At 41.9% G+C, this 18,755-nt stretch overlaps 1 protein-coding gene across 7 annotated transcripts in view; it reads left to right on the plus strand.

Annotated features, from left to right (window-relative positions):
* The window catches only part of LOC147013219 (desmoplakin-A-like), a 156,557-nt gene that overhangs the window by 23,627 nt on the left and 114,175 nt on the right, over window positions 1-18,755 (plus strand). For all 7 annotated transcript variants that reach the window (XM_085854861.1, XM_085854863.1, XM_085854862.1 and 4 more), the window contains exons 4-9: window positions 452-569; window positions 7,355-7,493; window positions 7,719-7,847; window positions 11,320-11,397; window positions 13,306-13,467; window positions 15,412-15,516. In XM_085854861.1, the coding sequence (XP_085710987.1) occupies window positions 452-569; window positions 7,355-7,493; window positions 7,719-7,847; window positions 11,320-11,397; window positions 13,306-13,467; window positions 15,412-15,516 (731 nt within the window). The remainder of the gene's footprint in view (window positions 1-451; window positions 570-7,354; window positions 7,494-7,718; window positions 7,848-11,319; window positions 11,398-13,305; window positions 13,468-15,411; window positions 15,517-18,755) is intronic.

Consider the following 18,755-nt stretch of genomic DNA (forward strand, 5'->3'; position numbering starts at 1 on the left):
AAGTAATAAACAGATACATAAATATACACATTCAATTTTATAGTACAGATTGGTCAACCCTTGCACTTTTTTTATTTGATTATTTATTTTTAGCTCGCCTGTTCGAAGAACAGATAGCTATAGCGATACCCCCTGCGTGAGCGTGAGCGTGAAAATGTTAAAGTTTTTGGTGCAAGTTATTTCCTTTCAAATGTTTTTATGTACCACACTATTTTTTACTGATTACAATATACAAATACATATATTGCTTTAAAATTATTTGGATCAGATTTCACTGCAATGCTTTCTAAAAAATATTATTAGACTAGTCTTTTAAAAATGATAAATGTATAAACAGGCGAGCATTAGGTGGCTTTGACACCACTCTGGTTAAGTAATGCATTTGTGTTTATTGGTCTTTGTAGAAAAATGTGTTAAAATCGCTCATTGCTTGTTTTGCTTCGACACTCAGATGTGGATGTGAATTCACCTGATGAGCGCAGTATCGCCACGTACTTGGCGGTTCTGCGCCAGGCCGCTGAGGGCCACTTACCCCAGGATGGCAAGAAATTGGGGGAAGGTCCCGAGGAGTGAGTACCTGCAATCGATAATGAAAAATTAACACAGAACATCTCCCTGATACAAAACAAATTCATAAAGCTTCTACATCTTATATTCACATTAGGAGAATATCTCTAGATCAATAAATATATTACCATAAGGCCAACCCTCCTGTAAACCCTCCCATCATTAATTTCTGGTCATACTCCAAAGGTGTCCAGTGATGTCATCCATGGAGGCAAGGTTAGTGGTGCTTCCCTTGAACGTCTCTTCCCTAACACACAATCATGACCTGCCAATTACCAGTGTACTTCCTTGATTCTGGACAGGATAATCTCACTAATATTAAAGGTGTTTGGATGCAGATGTTAAATGTAGCAACTAATTGTTTATTCCTCTTCGTCGTTGTATTTAATACAGGAAAAGTTTTTGTTAATTCCATTAATTGCCTCCTTAATGTCACCCCTTTCTCTCTTACCCAGATCGTTACACCCCATCCTATCATCCCTTTCCGATCACACCTGTACGTCTTGTAACCTTCGAGTTACAATTACTCTCCTCATTAAACCAATTCTCATTCACTGCAACTATATCGTACTCCTCGCTATCTACTTTAGCTTCAAGCTCTTCTATCATATTATTTAAACTCTTGGTGTTGGTATTGAATATTTTAATGTTTTATATTCCTCTAATTATTTTTTCATGCATGTCCTTATCAATCCTGTTGTCGGTTGCAGTTGTTTCCTTTTTATCCTCTCCACCCTCCGCTTGCCTAAAATCAGCCTCAATTCACTCCTCAATTCCCACTACAAACATTGCTGCCCCCTTCTTGTTTCACCTTTCAGTCAGCGACTCAATAACCTGAACATATTTTTCAATGAGTAAACTTTCCTTCTGTAATTTTCTCCTTCAAGTACCACGAGCATTGTCTTCCTGCCATGACCGGACACACTATAGTTTAATTTTCCTTCAATATCATTTATCATTTAACCTTGAAAAACAACACACAACTCTCTGTCTATGATGTTTCCTGAAGAATGAAGAATGTATATAATTAATAGTTTCATCACAAACAAAAACGATCTTCTTGGACTAATTTCTACCTATATCCACCTTCCTCTATCCCTTGCTGCTCTTGCTCCACCCTCACCCACCTTGCACACATTCCATCCTCACCCCAGCCTGCACACACTCCATCCTCACCCTGGCCTGCACACACTCCATCCTCACCCTGGCCTGCACACACTCCATCCTCACCCCAGCCTGCACACACTCCATCCTCACCCCGGCCTGCACACACTCCATCCTCACCCCGGCCTGCACACACTCCATCCTCACCCCGGCCTGCACACACTCCACCCTCATCCCGACCTGCACTCGCTCCATTGTCACCCTGGCCTGCGCACAATCCATCCTCACCTCTGCCTGCACTTGCTTCACCCTCACCTCTGCTGCACTCACTTCATCCTCACCTCTGCTGTACTCGCTTCAACCGCACATTTGCCTGCATTCGCTCCACTCTCCTAGGGGGTCGGGGCAGTGCATTTTAATTCCTTAGGAGGGTGCAAAATGATTAAAATTATGGACCCCTGCCTCATGGACTAATACCCTGATACGTAACTTCAACCACCTCTCCTTCCTCTCCTTCCCCTCCCTCCCCCCCACCCCCTACTTTCTGATCTCATACCAACTGCTTTTTAGATGTCATAGATCATCTATATATTAATACTGAAGGACCAATTTTGTGCTCCTCCTAGCGGTCGCGTCACGTTTTTCTCAGTACTCTGACCTGGACTGAAAGAAACTTCGTACCTGTAAGAGTGCATCGCACATAGTGGCAATAGTTAAACTTCAACTCTGAAGCAGAACAAACACTTTTTGTTTTACATTCGTTTACATGGTGACGTGTGACATCACCGCTGAGAGGCGTCAGGACGTCATGACATCATCGGTCATTCGCTGACGTCATTACGTCTGTCGTCGACAGACCGTCACCGCTGAGAGGTGTAATTCCATTCCTCGAAAATAGCGTCTGCAATGTAAAACCCTCTTCTGCACATGCTGACTCCCTCAGAATGTGAATTTGACACAAAAAATGTAACAACAAACATTGTATATCTATATATTAATACTGAAGGACCAATTTTGTGCTCCTCCGAGCGGTCGCGTCACGTTTTTCTCGGTACTCTGACCTGGACTGAAAGAAACTTCGTACCTGTAAGAGTGCATCACACATAGTGGCAATAGTTAAACTTCAACTCTGAAGCAGAATAAACACTTTTCGTTTAGACGGGGGGGGGGGGGAGGAAATGGGGCGGGGGATGAGTGGGCAGGGGCTGGGGTGAATTAGGCGGGGTTGAGTGTGAGGGGGTGGACAGGGGGCGGGGGCAAAATTGAAGGCGGGGGGGGAATGGGGCAGGGGTGGGGGATGAGTAGGCGGGGGCAAGCACGCCCTGTCCAGTCGATGTCCCTCAAGTGTGGGTGAGCTGGTGAGGGTGGTTGAATGAACGGAATCCGTCTGTGATGGGGTTTCGGCTAGTTAATTATATTAATGGTAGGCAGGTCTGGGAATCGTTGAGCATTAAGAACTTCCCCATAAAAATACCCACTTGTCAAAACTAACTTTAAATGATTTTTCGCAGCCTTTTCAATCAGTTTAAAACTTGATTTGTGGCTCGTTGAAGTCATTCTTCTGGAACGTATAGGTTGTGTGGTATTCATTGGAAGGCACAAAGACAGTGTTTGTCTGGTGAATTCCAATTCAGAGTCGTTTTTGTTTGGCAATGACTGTGATCCACTTTTGCTGTTCACCCCAAACACCTTGCTGTGACTTGTGCTCCTGCTCGAAGCACGAGGTCATGGTTTCACTGGAAATCTGCAAAACAACACTCTCTTTACCCTCCAGCGAGCCTTCTGGGTCACTCAAATTGCATTCAAATTGTTGAGAAATTTCATGCACAGATGTGGGGTTTTTTTTCCTGCTAATTCTTTAATTGTCCTCATTTGGTAAATTTACGTCACAGCTTTTCCACATTACAGTGATTATTTGTTTTTGCTAACTTCTTTGGTATTCCCATCTGATCATGTGGTGCTGGGTGTGATCCCAGGTTAAAATCTTCTATTGTGTTGAAGTTACTGTAAAAGTCTTTGTAGTTCATGGAAAGGTGCACTGATGTCTCTTCATGTCCTTGCCTTAGCTCCTTCACAAGGCCTGCAATCACTGTAATATAAAGAAGACCTCTTGCTGTCTTCGTTATTTCTCTTCTTTATATATTTTTGGATGAAGGCTCATGGAAGAGCTAGTACTCGTACACTGAATGGATCAGGGCACAACAGTACAAAAGCAACAGCAGAGAGAGGGGAAAACACCAACAGCAGGGCCAAAGACCAAGACAGAGAGAGGCGGACAAACAATGGGTGAAGGTTGGAAAGGCAGGAGAGGAATCATGGGGCGGACAGGATGGACACAGAAGGAAACCCCCAGAAGGGAAAAGTGGAAATCTGGAAGGAGGAGGGACCAGGGTGGACGAGAGTTCAATGAGGTTAGGAAAGACCATGGCCCCAGACCAGGGACGATCAGAAACGGTGGCGAACAGCCGTCCCAAAGAACCGGAGGGAAGAACGAGACTGAAGAGGATGTGGAAGCCGGCTCTACAGGCGGGAAAAAGAGGAACAAATGAGCCGAGGCGAGCAGCGACCCTGGATCCAGGCAGCTCCACCAGAAGGAGGTCGATGGTGGACCGTGTGTGCCCTACAGAAACATTTTTTTTTTTCAATATAATGGAAATATTTGAAAGCTCAACCCACATTAGCACCTTTTGCTGCAAAGTTCCACATTTATTTTGTTCCATTTATCTTTGCAATTATCACCTGGACGGGGATGTGTTATGTGTTAACAGAATGTATCATGTTTTTATACATAAATCTTAACTTGTGAAGGAACTAAATTTCTTTCTTTGTGGTATATAACCCAGCCTGGCTGTCCAACTGTGCTAGTTCTGATGTCTGCAACACTGAAGGCTCTCATCTTCTTTGGAAGAAAAAAAAACATTCTCAACTTGCTGAGGCTTAAACTTGAGCTATGAGGCGTCAAACCATCAATTTGCTTGAGCAATTAACCACAGGAATGTGTCTCGGAAAGTCATGGCTTGTTCAGAAATGGACTCTATCCAAAGGCACGAAAATCGGATGTCTTTGCTCAGGTATGCCATACCAGTATTCTCTCCTTACATCACTCGGTGGTAGCGACGGTGTCTCCATCTCACTATGAACATCTACGGATATGGTGGATCCTTAAAGGGACGAAGGAGATGCAAGTCGATCACCCGTTGGGCAGCCCCACTGTCTCAAACTCTCACTTTTGTAGATGGCTTCCCACATTACGCGACTTTGCCTCGTCGGAGAGGGAACGTGCTCGTGCACTCTTCTGATGACTGGTATGACTCGGCTGATGGACCAGATACAACTGGTGCATTTAACCTCACTCCCAGACCCAATAGAAGTGTTCTTTGGTCGACTGAGTCTTGCCATGGTTCCCAGCGGTGAGTGAGCTTCCCGATTATTTTGCAATGGAAGTCATTTTGTTTGGGCTCCGAAACATTTTTGAAAAGGAAATATTTTTTGACCATCCTCGTACATTTTATCGTTTTTTTCACTGATGACAGATTGTCTTGAACGTGAAACTGTGAGCTACTGTTCTCTCAAAGATAAGTGATGGTCCAGTTGATGCCGAGTGAGAATACAAATGTTCTTGGGTTGATGAGGATTCAAGAACAGATTCTAAATCTGGACTTGCATAACCTGCAGTTTTCACAAAAAAGGGTCAACGATGAACTTTGATGGAGAGTTAGCTACTCAGTTGATGCCATTGAATTCCTTGGTGTTAAAGTGCTGGTGCATCCACTGGAGCGACAGTGCTTCGATCACCGTTTCACTATTGCGAGTCAATGGTGGATTCTGCTGTGCTGAAGTTGAACTTAGACATGACTTTGACACTTGTTTACTCTTAAAATTTTTGACTGCTATTAAGACTACTTTAAAATGCTTTTTGTTTCTTTTTGGTTCATGAGCACCAGCCAGAGTGACCACTATATTCGTTATGCCTGTGTGTGTCTGTCTGTCTGTCTGTCTGTGTGTCTGTCTGTCCAGAGCATAACTCCATGGACTTTGATCCGATCTTGATGAAACTTGGTTATGTGTTTGATATCAATGTCAAGTTGTGTTTTCCTGGATGAGGGCGTGGCTACTCCCATTGTAGGCGGAGCCACGCCCAAAAAATAGGCATTTTTAGGGGAAGTGGAATTAAAAATCTATCTTCTCCTAGGGAATTGACTGAATGGAATGGGTTGTTCAGTATTTGAAGAGCAAAATGAATTATCTAAAACTTGTTATTGTCCAATTTTTCATTTTCATCCCAAGGTCAAGGTCAAAAACTGAGAAAATTACGAATTTTGACATAAAAATCATATGACCGCCCAAACTTTGAGAGCTTGGATGACTATTTTTTATGCATAATCTTGAGGTCATTCTCCACCTAAAGTCTTGAAACCATTTTGCTCTATCTCGAACATCTTGCCCGTGGCGTCGCCTTCAAGTTTGTTTTTACGCTGATTTCATCAAAGTATGGATAATCCGAGGAGTGTGAAATGCCATATAGCCTATATGACGTTATATTGTTCCTTGAATGTTCCAGAGGAAGTTTTGCACCAAAGGTCATAATCCTTGATCTTTGACCTTTAAAGGTCACAAAGGTCAAATTTTCAAAGTTGTGGGAATCAAACCGGGTTTTCCACGTTTTTCGACGAACTAACTCAAATAAGCGAGAGCACGTATCCTGTTTCCTTATTTTAATGTCCACAACATTGTTTTGTGACCTTTAAAGGTTATGCAAAGGACAAATTTTTTAAGTTGTTGAACGAAACTGGGTTTTCGACATTTTGCAGCTAATAACCCGTCAACCATACCACATCATGTTGATCATTTTTATAACTTGGTCAAAAATTATCACATTGTCTCATCCTTGATTTCTGAAACAATCTATATCGTCAAATACCGCTCGCGAACCATCGTCGTCTTCAGACTTGTAACCTTCTGCACTTATCAGAGTTTTCACTCCCTTTTCACGACTGTTTCTCTCGGCACAGCTCGAATATTCGATGCAATTTGGCACCTTCCTCTGCTTACCAAGCTTCCTGCCTCCTGTGGATCATAAGGACACTTCCTTTTTATGGCTTTCCAACTAACAATGTTGAACTTGACTGGAAATGTAAATTTTCTTGAGAATAGCACTGATTGATTCATTGGGCTGACAGGATGGCTTGGAGGTATGTGCACTCCCTTCAAAGTTTTCCTAGCCTGGGTTTGAATCCAGACCCAGATACAATCTGTCATCGTGGTGTTTCACAGGCAGAGTGATTCATCAATGTGTGTGCCGTCCCTCGGATGGACGTTAAGTGGACGTCATGTCTGTCGAGATTCGTTGGTGTATGTTAAAGATCCCATGATCCCCTTCGCGAAGAGTCGGCAAGCTATCGCCAGCACCATGGCAAAATTCCAAATTCTCGCACTAACCAGCAGAGCGCATTACATCAGTGGCACAGCCTTGCCCTCAGGCAATAATACTACCCCGCAGCATTGTGCTGCATATAATGAAATAGAAGAACAACATTGATTCATTTGCATGTGTTTTTTTCATGTAATGTAATTTTTGTCAGTATTATATTGTTGTAAACATAAATCTATGATCTTTTGAATGTTTTGTTGTTGTTTATATCTTTGTTCCATACATATGAAACTTCAACCTACTTGTTTTCAGTGTGCAGTCTCTCAAGAAACAGCCACCCCTTCCTAGTGTACAGGATTCCCAGAGGTACACTCATGGCGGGGTCACCAAGGAAGACCAAGCTTGTCTCACTTTCATTACAGAACTCCAGGCCTGGGTGGATATGAATCAGGTGATGTGCCTGATGTGCTGGGAGTTGTTTACTAGTTTACAGGGTTCAGTGTTTCTTCTGAACTCTGCAGGTGAAGTAATGAATGTTAAACTTTACACGTGAAGTCGTTTATTCCAAATTTCTATGTCGACGAGCTAACTCTCTCTTAACAAGTGAAGTCGTGTACCTGTATTTGAGATTTTGTGCTTTAAAGAACTGTTTGCACCAACAATTGTTGTGTTATAGAAAGAAGTGAATGCTACCAATTTTGGTGAGGATCTGAAAGAAGTTGCTACACTTGTGGAAGAACAGAATGCTTCACACGATGCCATCGAGGAGCTCAGGAAGAGCTTGGAGGAGGCCCAGCAATGCAAGGTTTGTGTTTGCTCAGCCTTGCTTGGAACTGCAAACTTAACATATTCGTGTTTAAACATTCTTTACATTTATTGTGCTTGTCTGTCAATATCCACATCTTGGATGGAGTATTTTACCTGCTACATGTCCCAGGTCGACAAGAGCTCTGCGTTGTTGTCGTTGTTGTTGTTGTTGTTGTTGTTGTTGTTCTTCTTCTTGTTGGGCGTCGATTTTTTTTTTTAAATATCCACCCATTGGTCGGACAGCTTCCGGACCACACTCTCATATGTCACTTGACTCCACTCACCATGACACCAAGATGAAATGCTCTGGCTGCCATCTTGTTTTTCTGGTGGGCCTAACAAATTTGGCATGTAGGCCTCTGCTAGTTATACACTGTCCGGGTTTGTTGTGTCAGATTTCCATTGGCTTTCTTTAGGTCGAGTGTTAATCACGATGAGGGACCCAGAAAAATCTTATCAATGTCAAATTTTAAAAAGGACTACTGGACCTGCAGCGTATCTTGGCCCTAGCCTAATGTTGCAATCCAAATTTGGTAAAATTCTGACTGGTGGGTCTGGTGAGGAAGATTTTTGAAGGAACTTACACAATTTTACAAAAATTTTACTAAATCTGCCATTTTGACACACTTCTGGTCATGTGATCGGCATAACCTCCACAATTTAACATGACAACCCATATCCTAATGTTTTAACACAAATTTGGTAGCATTCTGACTGGTGGATCAGGAGAAGACGATTTTGGAAGGAATTTGTGGGACCGCCATTTTGAAACACTGCAGGTCATGTGATCGGCATAGCCTCAGAAATTTAACATCCCTACACTGGGCTAACGTTGCTACCCAAATTTGGTAGCATTCTGACTGGTGGGTCTGGAGAAGCAGATTTTTGAAGAAATTTACTAAGTCGGCCATTTTGACCTACTTAAAATCATGTGAGTAGAACATGTGACCGGAACTGTTACTTTGCAATTCCTGTTACCAGTCAGGCGAGGAACATTGCTGCAAACTTTCAGCTGGATCGGCCCAGTGGTTTGGCCAGAGAAGTCGAAAAAGGAGACGGGCGGATAAACGGACAGTGCACAATGACAATACCTGATCTGGAATGTAAATTCCAGATAAGCTAGTTATTAGGAAGGTTTAACCAAGCCCGTCAGCACGCACGGTATGTGCTTCCCTAAAAAAGTAGCGTTACATAATTTTTGAATGGCCCCCAAATGTGTCTTAAACATCCATGACCGTTGACGAATCATCTCGTTCTGATATAAACCGTGGTGGTGGTTCACATGGATGAGGGGTGTCGAGTTAATATTTTAACAGCATATTAAATGTGGGTTTCACAATCATGCTGTTCATGTTTCAAAAGTGATTTAAATGCACTTTTCCCATTTTCCTAATTGGCCCATTACTGGATTTTTATAGACAATTCACCCATGCTTAATGGTGAGGTCTTGTACCCCAAATGATGAAGTTCAGGTTTTTTATGAACAAAAGGTTTATTACAACAGAGAGAGAGTGGGAGGGCTGAAGAGAGAGTGTGTGTGTGTGTGTGTGTGTGTGTGTGTGTGTGTGTGTGTGTGTGTGTGTGTGTGTGTGTGTGTGTGTGTGTGTGTGTGTGTGTGTGTGTGTGTGTGTGTGTGTGTGTGTGTGTGCGTGTGTGTGTGTGTGAAAGAGAGAGAGAGAGACAGACAGACAGACAGACACAGAGAGACACAAAAAAACTGAGGTAACAGATAGAAAGGTAAATCCCCTTTTCAGAATCACTTTGAATGTTATCGATATAATCTTATTCCTTCACATGGGAACATAGGAGAGACAAGGTATTGAGAGACGAGAGAATATAATGTGAGCTGTGGCTAATGATTTTTTTATTTTATTCTCAGACCCAGCTTTCACCACAGAGATACGTGTAGTCCAGCAGATATGTGCACGTGTAGCATCGGATCGTGCGTTTTATGATACAAGCATGAAACTTGGCACACGTATTCGACACATCATGGAGACCAGTTTAAAGATGAGAGGCACTCCACAGTCACCTTGTGTCAGCCTTGGCAGCCATATTTTCAAAAAGGCTGCCATGAAGACCTCATTCTTCTAACAGTATGAGCAAAGTCACTTAAAACAGTATTTTATCAAATATTTAAAGTAGAAATTACCACATATTACATCCAAGGACTGTGGATATAACATCAACAATGACCTTTCTTGACCCCTGTGAACCCTGGAGGTCATTTGGAGATCATTTTGAGAGATGAGCTCACAATGATGAAAAGTGGAAGCTAATATTTAACGATCAATCATATATTTCATTGTATGTATTAAAATACAGAATATTATGGTTGGCAAATTAGTCAGAATTGACTGGTATATATTGACTGGTTCTGTCAGAACAGAACTGGTCAGATATAAGTAAAGCCTGCTGTGGTCTTAATGGTTAGGGTGGTGGGATTGGGATCTTAGGGTCCTGAGTTCAAGCCCCGTTGACTGCTGAATTAACACCAGGTAGAGTTAACTCTGCCTGTCATCCTTCCGAGGTTGGCAAAATGAGTACCAGCTTGTTGGTATCCTGTGTTGGAGTGGTGACCTGCCCAGTATTGTGCCCAATAGCCCTGGCGACTGCTTTGGCAGCACCAATGCTCTGTACAGAGTATGGTCCTGATGGAATGGAATGAAATGGAATCATTGTGCGTTTGTACAGCTTGATAAATGTGACCAGTTAATCAAAATATAGACCAATTACTGCACTGAAGTCCCAAGAAGGAAGCCAGACATCACACATGCACACGCACACACACATGCACACCTGGTGAGTACTTATAAGCAATTTACTGATTTCCTAACTGCCTGGATCATCAGCTGGCCACCGTTTTTCATCAAGGTTTCGATCCTTTCAGAAAGAGATCTTGTCCATCAATCCTGCACAAGATCTATGAAATCCTCACCTGCTCCACCCTTTACCTGTTCCTGTTCTACTCTATCCCTGGCAAGTTAAAATCCCCCATAATCAATACTCTTCCCTTACTACATGCCCATCTGAAAGGTTGTATTTTAACCACTCTTGTTCATATATTTATAAAAACATCTAATCCGTACATTGTGGAGGTATTTTAATGTTGGGGATGTAAACTAATTTATTCAAGGAAATGCTCACTCAGCACCAGTAGCTTTCCTCCTGGAAATATGATGTTGAGGAAATGCACGTAATTTGAGCTTTGTGTGGGTTTGAGTCCCACATTCTATACAGCAGTTTGTTAACGCTGGCTTGTTTGTTGTTGACGATGGTGTGTAATGACAAATAATGTTGAGAAATTGTATTAAAGGTCTGGTTTTTCTCTTGTGCAATGTACATTTTAATTCCCATCCAAAGTGTTTGTTTTAGATTTTGTATGAACAAACATAGCTAAAGACGAGTAAGTAACAATCAACCTTATCATAACCTAATTCCTTGGTGCTTTGTCCTTTTATTCCCAATAGGAAAGTCTCTCGGCATCATGCAGGGCCGACTATGACAAGCGCTTTGACGTACTTCAGCGCAGTTACAATGTGTTAGTGGTGAGTGCAAGCCAAATACACCTTGCACTGCATGTCCTCTGTTTTTCTGCTTTTTAAATTGTAATTAATGTTTATTTCAATATAACATTTTCCAGATAGTCCTTGAATTGAAAATTTAACTGTTGATGACATTTTCCTTTGTAAACACTACGGTATGTTTCCATTTTCACAATAGATAATGACTTGGCTGAGATTACTTTTTATCATAGATCAAATTAATTTTTACCTTCTCCAACTAAGGTGGACGTAGGTTATGTTTTCGCCCCTGCCGTTTTGTCTGTTTGACTGTTTGTCTGTCTGTTTGGTTGTCTGTCTTTGAGCAAGATATCTGAAAAAGTTGCACATGGATTTTGACGAAATTTGAACAGGTTGGGTCTGTGATTGGGATGATTGATTAGATTTTGGCGAAGATCCGGATACTATAATTTTAAAGCGATTCTTCACCATTGGGAGATTGGGCCAAAAATTATATATCGCATGATCTCAAAAAGCTTTGGACGAAATCCGACGAAACTTTGTGGACATGTTGGGTGTGTGACAAGGAATGATTGATTCGATTTTGATAAAGATCCAGATCCGGATATAATAATTTTTTTTTAATTTCAAGTGATTCTTCACCATTGAGAGATGCAGCCAAAAACGATGTATAGCATTATGTTTCAAAAAGTTATGGACGAGATATGGCAAAATGACGTGGATTAGTTGGTTAGGTTAGATTTCGATTAAGGTCTGGATGCTGATACGGGGCCTATCAGTGGGATGCAAAACGTAAACTGTTCAACCTGGCTGAGGGAGATACGATACGAGTACCGTTGTAGCTAATACCTGTATTTTCCATTCACAAGTGCATATAAATGTTGTTCATAATCACAAAAACATAAATTAGATTCCATCACGAATAGCTTTACCCACACCACCCACACCACCTTTAAAGGTGACGATTGAGGGTTGATTGGCATCACATTGTTAATCGCTCTTCCATGAGCCTGAATCTTGTATATAAATAAAATATTTTTTATTTTGGAGTTGTGTTAGAAAGCAGAAGATATCCTTGAATGACAGAGGATGAAGTACTAAAGCTCGAGATTGTACTGCTCTGAAGGCTGGAGTGAGCCGTGGACATTCAGAGAAGATGAACATTCCAGAAAACACCATTGTTCACTTATCGGATAGTTTCCTAACATTGAACCAAACACATTCCAGCTTGCAACAGGAAAGGGAAACTGACCGATCATCGTGGTCAGGAGCTCAGGACCCAGAAGTCATTTCATACCGGAATATCTTGATACCCATAGCATTCGTGCTGAAGTGGCTTCCCAGATTCACGTCGTCATATCTCATGTCTATGGAACAGCCAGCACACTGAAAAGTGTCAATTGTACCACAACTCGTTTGATAGCTTGATAAAAAAACCACTTATTTAATTTCATTACTGTGTTGTTACTCCAGATTGAGTGTAAATGGTTTGGTAATACACGTACATATTGATCTCAATAAAGAGGTAAAATCATGAAAACATACTGACGCCATTTTGTGTTTACTCTCATGTTATCCTGAGCGTTCATATCCAGCATTCCGAACACAGTTTATTTTCGAGTTTGTTGTTCTTCTTGTCTTGGAAATTTAACATTTCATCTGCACATCTGTTCAAAAGTGTATTCATCATTCAGCCTCCAATATCATTTTGACCTCTTTGTTGATAGTTTATGGATACGTAACGAAACATCGACAACCCTAAATGTGTTATTCACCAACATTCAGACATGATTAACTCTACAGTTACCTGTACAGAGGAAATTGCTGGACATTGTGAAGGTGTGAAGTACCTAACTTAGCAAAGAGAGCACTCAAAAATAAATTTGTTGATGCACACCTTTCAAAAGAGTATTTCTTGAACTCCTTTATTAGAGCTCTTCCAACAAGCGCCGCAGGCAACTGCAAGAGCTTCTAACCTTCCTGAGAGCAGCCACAGACAAGCTCACTTGGCTGGGATCCTGTGAAGACCGCCAAGTGTCCCTTGACTGGAGCGATAACTGCCCACAGCTCAATGACCGACAGGAAGACTATGTGGTGAGTGCGAGGGTGATTAAGAAGAGAATGATCGATTTGATTTTGAAGCACAGCCGAAAGATCCCTTGCTTGGGATCTCGGCTTGGCAGCATTGACTTTCTGCTGTTGTTTTATTTATTATGTTTTATTTGTGTACAGATGTTGAAGCTCATGAAAGAAGTTTAATGTACAGTAGTGATAACAGAGTAGTGGGAAATAGATGGGGACAAGATGTACAGACAAGCGAGATTAGTAGAAGTGGTACCCATTGAGTGTGGAATTGGGGATGATTACATGAGATAGTGTTGAAATGTCACCGTCATCTCTTGAAGGACTTGGGGGAGGGGAGGGGCAAGGAGGGTTTGATGGATAAATTAGATTTTCCGCATTCTTTCTGCTCTGGGTCTGGGATGTTGACAATTTGATTCTGACCCTGGCTAAATCACACCAAAGACTTTAACAATGATATGTGCTACTTGCTTTATTTAAAGGATAGAACGTGGACAAACAACAATAGGTTGGCAACCATTACACAGGCTTGATGGGCCCAATTGCCTCCTGCAATGATGTACTTTGTGAAAGAATAATAATAATTGGATTTACATGGCAACTTTTGTGTATTCATATAGCACAAGGCACTGAAAGATATAGAAAGTGAGAGAAAGAGAGAAAAATGGGGATTGGGGTCTGGGGGGGGGGTGGTGAAACAGCAAATGGAGGTGCTGCCTGTGAGGTGCTCAATCCACAATGCTTTTAAAAGGAAGATGCCAACTACATGGCCATTCCTTGCAGAACTGTCTCCAGAAAGTTTTTAATCACCCCGAAGCCACACTGGCGACTCCTCCCATGACTTGCAATGGTCCTGGTTAGGGACAAGTCCACGTGGTCTCAATATCGCCATAGTTGGCTGAGGTGCCTGGAATATCAAGGGCTCGGAAAGAGAAAGAATGATAAAGGACAGTATTTTACTGCATCCATCCTTTTCGACAATTTGCAGATTATAAAGGGACAACAAAAAGAGCTTGGAGATAACCACTACTCTGCAGATAATGATCCTGGTTGGCGAGCACAGAGAAATCTCTTCACTTACCCAAACTCGGGAGCACGCCATTTTTCTTCTTCTCGGAATGAACTTGCATGATTACATCTCTGTGATAACATCATCCGGACACTCGTGTACAACCCAAATATCCGCATGCCCAACAGAGACCCTGTAGCTTGGGGCTGAAGTCGCATAGATGGCGTTGGGGTTCAGGAGGAAGAGGGAGTGGGTCTGAAAAACCGTTTGGCCAGTGGCGTTAGAGATGGACAGAGGGAAGAGGGAGAGCAGAAACCGAAGCAGTTTCATGTTTTTAAAGTCCACAATCCGCAAGCGTCGTCCCGCCTGCCTCAAACCCGTGCTGTTCCGAATGTTTCTTGGTGAAAGTGGACGGAGTGTCGAGCGACGAGAAAGAGGCGACTGCAATGGCCGCTGGAGTAGTCAAGAGGGAACTCATAATTGTTAGAACATCCGTGATGAGTCTGAGAGATCTGCGGTTCAAACCCAACCCAAGTCATACCAATGACTTTAATAATGGTAGGTGCTGCTTCCTTGCTTGATGCTCAGCATTTAGAGTACAGAGTATGCACAAATCCTCCAGTTTGGCATCCATGAGGAGGAGGAAATTCCTCCTTCGATGTCCTGTGCTGTGTGCGGAGAGAAAAACTACTTCATGAAAAGATGGCACCACTGCTACCCAGAGTGCCCTGAGAAGTGATGTCACTTACCCCAAGCCGTTTTTCTCTGCAGTCAAGTCTGTTGTTGTCTCATGCATTTATATGCACATGATTGATATGTGTTCTAGCTCGCTCTTTCATGAGCCTTAGACCCTATACAAAAAAAATGTTGAAAACATCCTTTGTACATAATTGTGCTGATGACGACTTGTATCGAGTCATTTTATGTGTGCCTTCATTTCTCTGTAGTTATTGATGCAGGAAATGGCACGACAGGATCCAGCTTTCCACGGTATACTGGAACAGGGAGAGGAACTATTGCAAGAAGGTCATCCAGCCTGTCGTCTTTTGGAGGTGAGCTCCATCCATTTGCAGAGAAACTGATTTGCTTCCATTATCGGTACATTTTCTTTTTGTTGTACATGCTTTTTCTAAGGGCAACTACAGGGCAAACTCAAGTCTAACTCGAGAGTTCATAGAACACCTTACACTGTGCAGTGTTAATTACATAATTCAATTTAAATAAAATAAAGACTGTGAAAATCGTATAAAAGAATTCATTCTGGACGTTTACCACCACTGACGCAGTGCCTATTACACTACCTTATCTAACAGGTACATTAGTTATTTGTGCTTGTTTGTGTCCTTTATGATGTCCTTAAAAATAGTACATTTCCTGTTTAGAATGATTTTCAATTTCGTTTGACTGCCAGGCAGACAGAGTAAAAAAATTATCTCACTCCTCTCTGCATATGTGCAATCAGGACAAATTCAGAGCCAAATTGCTAAACAGCAGATTTGTCTTCCAATTAATTTTCTGATTCGTGTTAAAAATAGAACATTCAATTGAAATTCAGTTGTTCCTCGGTCATAAACTGACGTTAATAGAAAGTCCGATGGACGGACATGAACCAATTGCTGAAACATGTTTTTCACTTTGCATGTGCGGGGTAATAAATCTGAGCTGGAAGGTAAGTTCAATAACATCTGCAAATGGGAAATTTTCCAATTTTTTTTCCGAAATAATGTGTCCACACTGTAATTTATTAGTGTGTTTACAATCACAAAACAACCCCTCATTAGTAAGGCCTAAGTCACATTTGCCACGGCGGCCGTGGGGTCTCCAAAATCTACGGCCACTAGCAATTATACGGCGGCCGCAGTATTTCCACGGTCACACAATGTAGCAGTCACATATGTTTTTATTTTTCGGGGAGCCGCACGGCGTATTTAGAAATTGTGGAGACCGAAAACGTGGGGTTGCCGTACGGTCTTTGATTTGATGCCGCAGGTTGACCTTAAGGGGGCTCTGCGGTGGCCATAGAATTTTCAAGGCAGACGCAAGGTAGCCTTAAGGTGCCTGCAAGGCGACCACTGGGGGGCCCTAAGGCGAACGTGCAGCCAGACCGATGGTAACGAATGGGTTCATTTTTTTTTTTTCCAGTTTTTTTTTTGGCTTGTTGAATTGCTACGGCGAACGTAGAAATGAAAAAAAGTTATAACACCGCGTTATAATTCCACAGCAACCCCTACGGCCTGTAAAAGATAGCAAAACGGCGTAGGGCCACCCTGAGGCCACCGCAGAAACTCTGCGGCCGCCACACGTTTCTGTCAATTCAGAGGGCGTACGGCCGCCGTGTCCTCACCGTAGAGCAAATGTGACTTAGGCCTAAATGGATTAACCCATGCACATGGTGGAATGTTGCGGTTTTAAAAATTAACCAGATGACCCGTGAACCCATTGGGTTCCCATTGTGACAGCGGTTGATAAAAAAAAATCATTTAAAAAAAAAAAGAATAGGTTTTTTTTCAATAATAGAAAATAGAAAAAAAAATGAATAACAAAAAGAAAAGCTCCAGCGAACTATACCGCTGAGGTTGTTTGCATTGATCAAATACTCCCGAAGAGTACTTCACTGAATCGGGAATTGATTTTTTAATCATTTTTTTCGTTGCCCGATTTGAACGAAACTTGATATTGTGCGTCAATGTGAAAAACAAAAAGGAGAAAAGAAAGTCGAAGAAATTATTGTGCGTGATCTTCAAAACACAATTTTATTTATTAATGAACACGGAAGTATTAGATCAAAATGGTGATGTTTATTTTATGCTTAAAAATAAATCGTTCTTCGTCTATACTAAATGTTTGAGATTTTAAAATAAATAATTTCAAGAAAAAAAAAAGATAGCTCCAGCGAACTATACCGCTGAGTTTGTTTGCATTGATCAAATTCTCCCGAAGAGTACTTGACTAAAACAGGAATTGATTTTTTAATCATTTTTTTGTTGCCCGTTTTTAACGAAACTTGATACTGCACTCCACAGGCGAATGGTGAGTAAGGTGGGCTGAAAAATTTTGTGCTATCATGTACCATTTTGGCTGTATTTCGGGAACATACATACATACATACAACATGAGAGTTTTAGTAATATATAGATGACGTGTCAGAACACCTGTCCCAAGGATGAAATGAAACTACCCCGGCCGTTCTTAAAAGTGGAAATAGCTCAACACAAGGTGAAAAGGGTTGAAAATCACCCAAAATTACCTTTTTTATTACACAAGCGACAGAACCAGGAAAGGGTCTGAGCCTGAGCACATCTGCTGAGGTGTGTTCTATTACCAAGTAGATAACTACGACTCACCAAGTGGGTTAAGCACTCAAGCAAGTACTCCAACAAAGCGGTTGATAAGGAACGGCTAGCTAGGCAAGCGATAGCAAGCTGATTGGTAATGAAACACACCTCATGGATCTGCTTTTTGCGTGGGTTTGTGTTTACGGCTGGCATTGTTGGGTGAGATTAGGTTACTGTTATTATAATAACATAAAATAATTTGGAATTTATCAACAGGAGAGGGGGGATCACGTTATTATTATTATTGCTGAAAATTATTGTACTATTATTATTGTTCATATAATTTACGAAATATTTACACTACTTACGAAGATAATTTGCGTCACCTCACCTTCGGAACTCCCGGGGAGGGGTGGAGGCCAGTGGAGCAAATTAATTCGCTACAACCTTTGTCATATGACCCCTAGTCCCCTTGGTAACTTTAATTGCTTGAGATGACATAAGTAACGACTGAATACATCGACGTCGGGCAGACGGATGTCAAGTTGTGTATTTTGGTGTGATGACGGGCTCACTGGGCCCCCACTGGGCCACTATTGGTTTTGCCTGGAGCCCCCAAATGACTAATGTATTGGTGAAATCATTTTGCCATCTCCTGGGCCTCACTAACCTTAACAACTATTCCACTGTCATGGGAGACTCAGAGCCTGTGAAACATAGAGTTTGTACTGATTAAACGCCACTCAAGATCTTCATGGGACTTAGCACTGCTCTCACCTGGCTATTGGTCACTTCCCCTTCAGGTATACTCGTATGCCTGCAGAGTTTGCATAGTTTAGGATTTATTCATCTGCAGATGTGGAGAAGCCAGCTATCAATGTGTAGCTTTTGCTTCATTGTCTCTGCAACTGTGCCTCTTTATTTGAACCTCATCAGCACTCTTCTGGCAGGAAGAGCTGAAGTTTATAAAGATCGCTGTGACTTCACCATCGTTTAAAATTTAAAACGAATTTGCA

This window comes from Eptatretus burgeri, chromosome 14 (genome assembly GCF_056783735.1).
Source record: "Eptatretus burgeri isolate ZD-2024b chromosome 14, Ebu_testis_v1, whole genome shotgun sequence".
NCBI classification, from domain to species: Eukaryota; Metazoa; Chordata; class Myxini; order Myxiniformes; family Myxinidae; genus Eptatretus; species Eptatretus burgeri.